The 13,616-nt window shown below is 34.1% G+C and overlaps 1 protein-coding gene across 1 annotated transcript in view; it reads right to left on the minus strand.

The window, feature by feature from the left end:
* The window catches only part of LUZP2 (leucine zipper protein 2), a 533,060-nt gene that overhangs the window by 165,073 nt on the left and 354,371 nt on the right, over positions 1-13,616 (minus strand). The window contains exon 6 of the mRNA XM_003122913.6: positions 1,512-1,574. Within this exon, the coding sequence (XP_003122961.6) occupies positions 1,512-1,574 (63 nt within the window). The remainder of the gene's footprint in view (positions 1-1,511; positions 1,575-13,616) is intronic.

Genomic DNA, 13,616 nt, shown 5'->3' on the forward strand with positions numbered 1-13,616 from the left:
GCTGGGTCTGGGGACAGGGGGTATATGGGAACTCTCTGAACTTTCTGCTCAATTTTGCTATCAACCTAAAACTGCTTTCAAAGAAGTCTGTTTAAAAACAAAAAAAGAAAAAAAAGAAAAGAAAAGTAGCTGGTTATAGTGACTAATAAACTATAGGAAACTCATGGGATTATTATATCCTAGTAAAATGTGTTGATATGAATGAAGACCAATAAATTTTCTAAGCATACATTTAATGCTTACGAATCTTCCAATGAAGCAACTGTAACTGTGATTCAGTTTCCTATTATTTAGAATGTTTCCAACCATGCAAGACAGTTTTCAAAGTGGAGGGCTATGCTGTGATGCTGTTAATAATACTGAATCATCATCTAATGCTGGAAGTATAACGGAAAAGAATAGACTCTTGCAAGTGTTGTAAATGATACACCACTGAAAGATTCAAATATTAGAAATAGTTTTTCACAGACATCACTGTCAGAAGCCAACTGTACTGACCTACTGAATCAAGAAATTGAAATAAAGAGATAAGACAAATAAATTATAATGAACATATTTCAATTTATTCCAACATTATAAATTACTAATGTAAGAAATATCTAGGAATTCATAAATAAGAATGCAGAAATAATACATCCTCTAAGTTACTGGGAAGAAGAAACGCATATGAATCTTTCTTGAACTAAAGGGCTAAAAAAATGTAGGGAGACTCTGACTGTTGTTTATTTTTACATTCTTCTGTTTGTTTCTAAACTCCACAGACATCTTCTCCTAGGAGCCACTTATCTTTCATGTACATGGCCCTTGAGGGGACTTTGGGAATAGGTCAACCCTGTCAGACCATAGCATCAACACAGATGGTACTGATTTAAAACTTAGTTCCACCTACTTAACCTCTTACAAGCAATATTCAGAAACTGCACATATACAATAGTTCTAGAAACTTAGCAAATATAAACAATATAAAAGTCCCTCTATATCCAAATAAAAAAGTACAATGAATAAAAATACTACATAGACTCATACCTGTAAGTTACTCAGTTTGATTATTCATTTACGGGGCATCGAACTTTAGTTTCTACGTATTAACACTTTCTATTAATTTCATGTATATTATTATAAAAACCTTATAAATGGGTTATTACATTGTATGTAAGACTTTAACTCCAGTGGTCATAATAATGGCTTTTACATGTCCACAAGAGTATTTTCACCTCCTTTAACTAAGAAAAAAAAATCCCAAGTTCTGTATGAGCACATGACTACCAACCTAACAGTGTTTTCTAGTCTCCCTTCAACTTAGCTAGGCATGTGATGTAGTTCTGACAAATACAATGCAATGATGTATACGCCATCACTTCCTAGTTAAAATTATAATTAAAATTTTATTTATTTTCTCACTCCAATGTTTGTATTCATGTTACAGGGGAAAAAAGTCACCAGAGTTTTAAAAAAAATCTAGTACTAACATTGTTTCTATCTGGTTGAAGCTATAAGAAGGGAAAACTTACCTCTTCTGCATGCATGCCACATAGCTTGTTTCCTGACAAGAGTTTGTGTTTCAAGCTTTTATTCTGAGGAAAGAAACATAGTTTTATTGCTAAGAAGTTATAAAATATTAAAAATTTCCTTAAATATGTCAGCAGCATTTCTCTATGTTTTACTCACAGATAAGTCTGTCATGATATGAGATATAATAGATTTGCATAAACTGAGTAGAATTTGTAATAAAAAATGCTTCTTTTATTCAATAACTTTTTAAAAATCTTTTTCAGGCTGCAACCTGTGGACTATAGAAGTTCCCAGGCTAGGAACTGCTGCAGCTGATGGCCTATTCCACAGCCACAGAAATACGGGATCTGAGCTGCGTCTGCAACCTACAACACAGCTCATGGCAATGCCGGATCCTTAACCCACTGAGAGAGGCCAGGGATTGAACCCATGGCTTCATGGATACTAGTTGGGTTTGTTACCACTGAGCCTCAAGGGGAACTCCCAATAAAATTTCTGATGTATTAGCATTAACTAACTCATTAGAAAACATGGAACATTCATTTGTCTTACATTTAACATGATTTTATTATATTTACATAACTTGCTTTATAAAATAATTTTAGTTTCAAATTTGTAAATGATACCAACCTATGAAAGTGACCGTTTAAACAGGAAGCATTTCTTTCTACCATCACCTGAATGCTAGTCACCTTGGAATGCAGTCTAGTATAGTGCAGACACATTGGGGTTTGAATTTCCTTTAAAGGCTATGGTTTTAGAGTCCTTTTGTATTCTTGACACCTGTGCATTGCACTCAAAGGGTTTCTTAATGTTCAGAAACCATTTTTTTCTTCCCAGACTCAAAAGTGTATTCTCTCTGCTGGAACTGAGTACAGCTGATATGGTAAACCTTTCAATCTATCATAATTGACCTAGATTCATAGATGAATGTTTGTTACTTCAGAAATGTGTTAGCCATCTGAACCTAAACCCTTACAGCTTTCTAATTATGTCTCCATCTTTACACTCAGGCTTTTCTGCCTTTGCCCCTTAACCGAATACCTAGGCTTCTTTTAGCAGAAAACTTTGTAAAATCCACAGGATTTAGACTTTGTACTAACTATCTCTACAGGAGCAAACAATGTAATGTGAAGTACATCTCATATATAATGACTCTAAAGAGAGTCAATTTGATAAGCATCATAAGCAAATTGAGTTAAATTTATTCAGCATGAATGAATAACTGAATGAATGAATACATCAAATTTAAGACTTCTTCACTCACAATTCCCACCTACTTATGAACATCATTTCCTATTTTATTTTCCTGGCATGCCAACAGGAGGTAGAGCTGCCTCAGTTTCAAAGAATCCTTTGTCTAATTTTTTATTTTTAGCTAAGAGCCAACATTCTAAAAAAACTCATTTAGAATTTCAATACACAAATGAAGGGTTGCCCTGATCCACTCAAGTGATTTTTTTTTTTTGCAAATATTTGTACGTATCATAAAACACCACACAAGATTGGAGTTTTTAAAAAGAATTTAATAAACATTATTCCTATATTTAAAAGCTAATAAACTACAATAAAGGGATACATACTAATGTTCTAACTCTGCAGTGTTGCTCAGTTTATAGATTAAAAAATACCTTAGTTTTCCTTATGTTCATGTCTATTTATGATATTTTGACATATGCGAACAAATTTTTTCTATTAAATTTTCCTATTTTTCTTTTTTGATTTTTCCTATTTTTTGTACATAAGATATTTATTCATTTCTATTTTCATCATTTTATGGACATAGTTTTTAATGGAAAGACTGCTGAAATTCAAATGAGGTCTATAGTTTGTTTATTAACATTGAATTAATGTTAATTTTCTGATTCAATAATTGTATCTATATATGCTGTTATATTAAAGATTTTTGATGAAGGCACATGAGAACATTTTGTATAAATTTGTTATTCAATATTTGTAATGTCTTTTTGGATCTGATAGTTAAAACACAAGCAACGACAACAAAAACAAGGAAGACTTCATCAAATGGAATAATTTCTGCACAGCAAAAGAAACTATCAAGAAAATGAAAACTTATGGAATGGTAAGAAAGGTTGCAAACAATATATCTGATAAGGCATTAATATTCAAAACATGTAAAGAACTCATACAACTCAGCAAAAAATCAAATATCATAATTAAAAAATGAACAAAGGACTTAAATAGAAATTTCATCAAAGAAGATATACAAGAGGCCAACAAGTATATGAAAAAATCCTCAACATCACTAGTCATTAGGGAAATGCAAGTTAAAACCACAAAGAACTATCACCTCATGCTTGTTAGAATGGTCATTCTCAGAAAGACAAAAAATGGAATTCTCCTTGTTGCTCAGTGGTATCGAACCTCACTAATATCCATGAGGTCACGGGTTTGATCCCTGGCTCCACTCAGTGGATTAAGGATCTAGCGTTGCTGCAAGCTGTGGTATAGTTTACAGACGTGGCTCAGATCTGGCATTGCTGTGGCTCTGGCTTAGGTCAGCAGCTGCACCTCCTAGCCGGGGAACTTCTATATGCAGTGGGTGTGGCCCTAAAAAATTAAAAAAGACAAAAGATAACAAATGCTGCATGAATCCAAAGAAAAGGGAACCTTTGTGCACTCTTGGTGGGATTATAAATTGCTACAGCCACTGTGAAAACCAGTATGGAGGAGCCTCAAAAAATTAAAAATAGAACTACTATATGATCCAGCAATTCCACTTCTAGGAATATAACTAAAGAAAAAGAAAACACTAATTTGAAAAGATAGCTGTATTCTTGTGTTCATACCAGCATTATTTACAGCAGCCAAGAGATGGAAACTACCTAAGCGTTCCCTGATAGACAAACGGATAAAGAAGTTGTGACAAACATATATGTACACACACATACACATATTAGCCATTAAAAAGAGGAAATCCTAACATTTGTGACACATGGATGAAACATGAAGACATTATGCTAAGTGACATACATTAGGCGGAGAAAGTAAAGGACAAACAAGCAAAGAACCAGACTCACAGAAAAAGAGATCAGACTTACGTTCCCAGAGGTGTAGGGTAGAAAGAAGGGGAAGGAGGAATTGGAGGAAGGTGGTCAAAAGGTACAAATTTCCATCTATAAGATAAATATATACTAGGGATGTAATATGCAACATAAACTATAGCTGACACTGCTGTATGACATACAGAAAAATTGAGAGAAAATTCTAAGAGTTCTGATCACAAGGAAAACATTGTTTCCTTTCTTCTTTTATTGTATCTATGTGAAAAGATGGTTGTTTGCAGAACTTACTGTGGTAATCATTTTACAATATATGCAGAGCAAACTATAGTGATGTACTCAAACTTACACAGCGGAGTATGTCAATTATTTCTCAATAAAACTGGGAACACTTATTTCAAAATAAAAAGTTAAAATATCTAAAACATTAAGATAAATAAAATTTCAAAAATCCAAACATCAAAGCTTATATCTAGAGAATACGTCCACCTATTTTGGCTTCTCTCAACGGAAGGCAGACACCACTTACTATCTGCTAAAGGAATGTCTTCCAATTGGATGCTGTACAGATTTGAGGTGGTTTGAAACAAAGGTCCTTACAACCTTTTTGGGAAAGTAGCTTCTTGGGAACCTACCTAAAAATGTCATTTATGGAGTTCCTGTCATGGCACAGTGGAAGCAAATCCAACTAGGAACCATGAGGTTTCGAGTTTGATCCCTGGCATCACTCAGTGGGTTGAGAGGATCCTGTGTTGCCACAGGCGGTGGTATATGTAGATCTCAGACACAGCTCAGATACCACATTGCTGTGGCTGTGGCATAGGCTGGAAGCTGTAGCTCTCATTAGACCCCTAGCATGGGAACCTCCATATGCCATGGGTACGGCCCTAAAAAGGAAAAATAAATAAATAAATAAATAAATAAATAAATCATAAAAATGTCATTTAATACTTATCCATATGATGAAATTAGTTTTGATTTTTGCCTGAGGACTTAAAACATCACATTTTCAGCATAGCTTACATGGGAGCACCAGCCTAACATATATTCTGGGCTACAAACTGAATGAAATATAAACCTATCATATCTCTACAACCTTGATATATGTTAACGTAAAAATTCCAAAATCACTCTAAGTCTCCATTTTACATAGTGCTTTCAGATGAAATTAGGTATTAATCAGGATCTTCATTTCCAAAAAAGAGCAACCAGTAATGGTTAAATCAAGCAAAGCATGAATTTATTGACAATTTCTTATAAGATGACAAGAAAACCTGGGGAATAAGGCTCAGAAAATAGGTAGGAACCAAAATAAGAGGGGGTATCTATAATTATGACAGGGATCGAGTTATTGTGACAATTGAATGAGAGGCTATAAATCAGTGTACTTAATTACAAGGTAAGTTGATGAGGTCTCAATGAATTTTCATGGTAAAATTCAAAATCTGGGAACAGTTAGGATTATCAAATATAATAAATTATGTAAATGTGTTTATCACTTTATTTTCTGGATTTAAATAATATACCAACTGCCATCAGGTAGCTAAAAACATGTGTTAATGTCTCCAAGGCGCAATTTAGTGTAAATGAAACGTAAAAACACCTGCAGTGGTATTCAAAATAAAACCAGAGATTGCTGTGATCACTGCAAGAAGCACTTCTATTTGAGAACTTCCTAAAACTGAACAGAAACCACTATATATTATTACTTGAGATTGACATTTGTTTCAATTTAAATGTTTTTAAAACCTCTGAAAAATGGTCATGTCCTTTCAAATAAGTCTGCAATTGTAAAACTTATATTCCATAGGAAAAAAATAGAGTTTAGGAATAATATGTAACTTTAATATTTTGCTTCTAAAATATTGGCAGATGCTACTATATTTTACAAATCCCTTAAGGTTCCCTTACCGAGGACATGTCAGGAAAGGAATGGAATACCAAACTGAGATCTAAACCATGAATGTGTATTTCATCAATTCCTGGGCTGCACAAATTTTTCACTTTTTAATGTTTCTGAAATAAGGATGGTGTCTACAACATTATGACCTTTTCATTTATATTTATGGTTCCCTCCACCCCAAGAAAGTTAAGTCAGACAGTTCACTTAATAAATGATGATACCTTAAAATTTCAAGATTGTTTTTGTTTTTAAACAAGGCCAAAGATCAAATAACTAGAGAAAAATTTTTTCATCCATTTTGAAAAACTCAGTTGCATGGAAACTAGGAATACATAAGGAATGTATATATAGCTTTTTTATTTATTCTAAGCCACGTAGAAGAAAAAAGAATTTCAGAATGGATGGAGATAAAATTGTCTGTAAAAGAGTTTCCAATAGATAATGGATTAATTAAAAAGGCCAAAGGGAATCAGCCACCTATATACACTATAATATAAATGCAGAGCTTTAGAAATCTGAAATACATTGGGTCAAAAAACAACTTCGATACTCTCTTTAAATTATACTAAAATAATGCTGCTATGGACTTTGGTGTATATGTATCTTTTTGAATTAGTGTTTTTGTTTTTTTCAGATAAATACCTAAGAGTGGCATTGCTGGGTCACATGATAGTTTTATTTTTGGTTTTTTGAGAAAACTTCATGCTGTTTTCCACAATGGCTATACCAGTTTACATTGCCACAATAGTGTACAATGGTTCCCTTTTCTCCACTTCCTCATCAACATTTGTTCTTTATATTCTTTTTGATGACAGTCATTCTGACCCTTGTGAGATGATATCTCATTGTGGTTTTGATATGCATTTCCTTGAAGGTTAGCTTTTCATGGTCCTCCTGGCCACTTGCATTCTTCTTTAAAAAAATGTCTATTCAGTTCTACTGCTCATTTTTAACTGTCTCTCTCTTTTTTCATGTTGAGTTGTATTAGCTATTTATATATGATATCAACCTCTTATTAGTCCCTTACCCCACCCCCTCCAACCTATTTTCTTTGGTAACCATTTTTCAAAGTCTGTGAGTCTCTTTTTGTTTTGCAAATAAGTTCATTTGTATCATTTTTTAAAGATTCCACATATAAGTGATATCATATGATATTTGTCTTTCATTGTCTAACATGTGATAGTTTCTAGGTCCATCCATGTTGCTATAAATGCAATTATTTTCATTATTTTTTATGCCTTAATAATATTTCATTGTATATATGTACCACATCTTCTTTATCTATTCCTCTGTTGATGGACACTTAGGTTGCTTACATATCTTGGCTATTATACATAGTGCTGCAATGAATATTGGGGTACATGTATCTTTCTGAGTTATGGTTTTCCCTGGATAGATGACCAGAAGTGGGATTCCTGGGTCATATGGTAGTTCTATTTTTAGTTTTTTGAGGAACCTCCATACTGTTTTCCATAGTGGTTACACCAATTTACAATCCCACCAACAGTGTACTAGGGTTCCTTTTTCTCCACACCCTCTCCAGCATTTATTGTGTATAGAGTTTTTGATGACTACCATTCTGGCTAGTGTAAGGTGGTACCTCATTGTAGTTTTGATTTGTATTTCTCTAATAATTAGTGATGCTGAGCATCTTTTCATGTGTTTTTTGGCAACCTGTATGTCGTCTTTGGACAAATGTCTATTTATATTAGGTTTCCTGTCTTCACAGACTATTCTATAAAGCTACAATAATCAAAACATTATGGTACTGGCACAAAAACAGAAACATAGATCAATGGAACAGTACAGAAGGCCCAGAAACAAACCTAAGCACCTATGGTCAATTAATCTATGACAAAAGAGGCAAGAATATACAAGGGAAAAAATAGTTTCTCCAATAAGTGGTGCTGGGAAAACAGGAGAGCTACATGCAAAAGAATGAAATTCAAACACTCTCTAACACCATACACAAAAATAAACTCCAAATGGATTAAAAACCTAAATGTAAGATCAGATACCACAAAACTCTTAGAGGAAAACATAGGCCGAACACTCTCTGACATATAACCCAGCTATATGTTCTCAGATTCACCTCCTACAATGATGAAAATAAAAACAAAAATAAACAAATGAGCCCTAATTAAAATTAAAAGTTTTGCACAGCAAAGGAAACCCTAAATAAAAGTGAAAGGAGAGCCCAGAAAATGGGAGAATATATTTCCAAATGAAGCAACTGAAAAGGGTTTAAACTCCAAAATACATAAACATCTACTGCAGCTCAATATAAAAAAAAACAATCAAAAAATGTGCAGAGTTTCATTCTTAGCACCAGAGTAGCTCTAATATCTACTGTAAGTTGTTTAAGCCCTAAACATGTGTTATTAGTATATATACAATAATGAAAAATATCCAAGAAATTTATCAGATTTCTTAAAGCTTCAGGACTATTGTCCTATTATTGAGAGGGAACATAAATTAAGGACTTTTTTTCTGATGTCAGGTAATATATAGTTGTAATACAGTCCAATTTACTGAGTATATTAATTAGATTCTCTCTGTGTTGGCTGGCCTCATATCTACAAGTTAAAATTCAAACAGTATGGATATAATATGGCATAGCTGGCTGTGTTCTTAGGATGGAACAACTATACTTGAATCTCATTTTTTTATATAATGTCTGTAATTTTGGATGCATCTCATAACCTCCAGTGCTTTTGTTTTTCCCATCATTAAATGAGGTAACTATCATGACCCATGTAATTGGGTAGTTGTATTAAACGAGATGACATAGCAGAACATTTATAACAGTGACTGTCACAGAGTAAGCACTCAATAAATATCAGCTCTTATTATTCCAATAAAATTCACTTTGTTTTGCAAAAGTAGGGTAATCATTTTGATGATTAAGATAGCATACAAGAAGATTCAGGGTTTCGGTGTTACCCTATATATATGTGTTTATGTGTTCATTATGTATATACAATATATATAATATATATAATTACATATCATATATGTAATTTTAGAAGTGGAAGATAAGTTTCTAGCCAATAAGCCCTCTAATTTTTCTTATAAAGAAGAGTGTGTTGTGGAAGTTATTGCTGTCAATAGTATTTCTCTTTATCTCTGATTTGTTCTTCCTTTAACACAGACATTTCTCTTGGAAAAAGAAACTGCTTCTGCTGTCATTAAAACCCCTTTCCCAAATTGCTGCAAATGGCATTGTTTTGTTCTTTTTATGGATGAGTAGTATTCCATTGTGTATATATACCACACCTTCTTAATCCATTCATCTGTCAATGGACATTTAGGTTGTTTCCATGTCTTGGCTATTGTGAATAGTGGTACAATGAACATGCAGGTGCATGTATCTTTTTCAAGGACAGTTTTGTCCACATATATGACCAAGAGTGGGATTGCTGGGACATATGGTAGTTCTATGTGTAGTTTTCTAAGGTTCCTCCATACTGTTTTCCATAGTGGTTGTACCAGTTTACATTCCCACCAGCCGTGCAGGAGGGTTCCCTTTTCTCCACACCCCCTCCAGCATTTGCAGCAATAAGGATGGAACTAGAGACTCTCATCCTGAGTGAAGTAAATCAGAAAGAGAAAGACAAATACCATATGATATCACTTATATCTGAAATATAATATACGGTACAAGTGAACCTTTCAACAGAAAAGAAAATCATGGACTTGAAGAATAGACTTGTGGTTGACAAGGGGGAGGGAAAGGGAGTGGGATGGATGGGGTGCTTGGGGTTAATAGATGCAGACTATTGCCTTTGGAATGGACTAGCAATGAGATCCTGCTGTGCAGCACTGGGAACTATATCTGGTCACTTATGATGGAGCATGATAATGTGAGAAAAAGAATGTATACATTTATGTGTAACTGGGTCACCATGCTGTACAGTAGAAAATTGACAGAACACTGTAAACCAGCTATAATAGAAAAAATAAAAATCATTATAAAAAACAAAAGACCACTCGGGGGGGGGGATAAAAAGGTTGCTAAATATATGAGGTGTCATTTATTCTTGAAATAACTTCATGAAAAAAAGTATTAATATTCTTGTCAACATTTAGTAAAACCTTTTATGTTCTAGGAATGGAGCTAAGAGAACCCTTCTATTTAAGGAGTTCATAATGCACAAAGGAGACTCACAGTAGTACTGAAGTCTCTGGAGAGGCACCTACTGAGGGAGTGATACTGACCTGTCTTTAGATGTGTAAAGGAGTCATCAAATAAGAAATAGCAAGAGAGAAAGAGAAGCATATATGCAGTAGACCACCAAATGCACAAAAGAGTTGTGCCCTAAGATGGGAGAGGTGCTTTGGCGTTAGTCAAACAGAGTCCTGTAAGCTACTGAAGCTATGGCGTTGAATGGTTAGTGTGAAAGTCACATGATGAGATTTACTCTTTAGAAAAATGAAGTAGAAAGAATTCTGGATTTTAAATTCAATAACATATCTAAATTTTTCTTCCATATAGGTTTAATTAGCAGTTAAATTTCAAGCAATATTTCAGAGGGAGGATTAAAATACATACAACTCAGAAACAACAAAAAAAAACTACTCAAAATTTTGCAATAATGAGAAAAGAATGTGAAAAAGAAGAGAAATACGTGTATGCATAACTGATTCATTGTTGCGAGACATGTTTTTATAATATTTTCTTAGCCTCTTTGCTGAAAACTCCATCTTGTCCTTCTTTACTTTATCCCACCTTCCTGCTTGAAAAACAGTCACAGTGCTGGTAAATGACTTAAGCTTAAGAACAAAGACCTAAAGGCATAAGTTATTCACAGGGTCAGCTGAATGAGGACATAATGTGTTGGTCTAGGCACGCTGGACCTGTGCAGACTGGCACGCCATTTGCACAAGCATGATATGTCCTCTAAAGAATAAGAGAAAGAGGAACCTCATGACCAAGTGGCTTATGAGTGATCGTTAACAGAATATTCATTAGCAAAGAGAACCAAGGCGCAAACCTAGGCACACGGGTTGCAGCAAATAGGCGTGCTGTTTGCAGAAGCACAGTGAGGATTCTCTGAAATGCTGTGCATAGATAACTCAAATGCTAATGATTCTTAAGTGCCCAAAGTTTAGAGGAAAAGTTTAACCATCTACCAGCTAAGTGACTTTGAAAATAATAAAAGAACTTATAAAATAAAAAAAAAAACCCTATATCCTGCACCTACAACCCCCTTTTCGGTTGATGTAATCCTCAAGAGCACAATAAAAGCAGTGTGGTTTCTTGAGTCAGGGCTCTTGGTCCCTGAGACCTTGAGTCCCCTGTTCCAACCTTTACTTAAGATAAATGTCTCTGTGTCTTGTTTTATGTTAACTTTTTTTTCCTTAAGTTCCATAGCACCCATTCTTCAGCCCCATCCTGCTGAGCTGGTCTCAGCAATTCACTTTGCTATACACCTGAAACTAACGTAACATTATATGTCAACTATATTACAATAAAATTTTATATGTCAACTATATTACAATAAAATTTTTAAAAATGGATGAAGAGCTGAATAGACATTTTCCAAAAGAAGAGATAAAAGGCCAACAGAAACATGATTGTGTGCCCAACATCACTAATTACTAGAGAAATACAAAGTAAAACCACAGTGAGACATCACTTCACTGTGAGGACAGCTGTTATAAAAAATGCAAGACATGGCAAGTATTTTCTAGGATGTGGAGAAAAGGGACTACTGGTGCACTAAGGGTGGGGATGTAAATTGGTGCAGCCACTATGGAAAATGATATGGAGTTTTCTTAAGATATTAGAAATAGAACTACCCCATGATCCAGCAATCCCACTTCTGGTTTATAATCAAAGGAAATGAAAACAAGATATGGAAAAGATACTTGCACACCATGGTTTATGCAGCATTATTTACAACAGCTAACATATAAAAAGAACCTAAGTGTCTGTCAGTAGATGAATTGATAAAGAAGATGTGATATTGATTATATATCTATGTCTATACATACACATTTTGCAATATTATTCATCCATGAGAAAGAAGGAAATCTAGCCTTTTGCAACAACATGGATGGACCCTAAGGGCCCTATGCTAACTGAGATAAGTCAGACAGAGTATGACAAATACTGTATGTCATGTGGAATCTACAATTAGTTGAACTTATAGAAAAAGAGAGTAAAATAGGGGTTACTGGGAGCTGGACAGTTGGAAAAGTGGGGTGACACTGGTCAAAGAATACAAACTTCTAGTTAGGGGATTAATAAGTTCTAGGGATTTAACATACAAGGTTGTGATTTATATTTGGTGATACCAGTGATATAATAATGTACTTGAAATTTGCTAAGAGAATAGATCTTAAATGTTCTCATTACAAAAAAAAAAAAAAAGAAATGAAAGAAACAGACCAACTGAACAGACTAATCACTAGAAATGAAATTGAATATATCATAAAAACACTCCCTACAAATAAAAGTCCAGGACCAGATGGCTTCACAGGTGATCTCTACCAAACATACAAAGAGGAACTTACACCCATACTCTTTAAACTTTTTCAAAAGGTTGAAGAAGACGGAACACTCCCAAAGACATTCTACAATGCCACCATCATTCTAATTCCAAAACCAGACAAGAGTACCACCAAAAAAGAAAACCATAGGCCAATATCTTTGAGGAATATTGATGCAAAAATTCTCAACAAAATTTTAGCCAACTGAATCCAACAACATATCAAAAAGATCTTACACCACGACCAGGTGGGATTCATCCCAGGTTCACAAGGATGGTTCAACATACGCAAATCAATCAAGGTCATACACCATATTAACAAAAGAAAAGTCAAAAATCATATGATCATCTCAATAAATGCAGAGAAAGCATTTGACAAAGTCCAACATCCATTCATGATCAAAACTCACCAAAGTGGGTATACAGGGAACATTCCTTAACATAATCAAAGCCATTTATGATAAACCCACAGCAAATATAATACTCAAGGGAGAAAAGCTGAAAGCCCGCCCACTAAAATCTGGAACAAGACAAGGATGCCCACTCTCACCATTGTTATTCAACATAGTACTGGAATTCATAGCCACAGCAATCAGACAAACAAAAGAAATAAAAGGCATCCAAATAGGAAGAGAAGTGGTAAAACTGTCACTATATGCAGAAGACATGATACTATATATAGAA

The sequence above is a fragment of the Sus scrofa genome, chromosome 2, assembly GCF_000003025.6.
Source record: "Sus scrofa isolate TJ Tabasco breed Duroc chromosome 2, Sscrofa11.1, whole genome shotgun sequence".
In the NCBI taxonomy this organism is placed as follows: Eukaryota; Metazoa; Chordata; class Mammalia; order Artiodactyla; family Suidae; genus Sus; species Sus scrofa.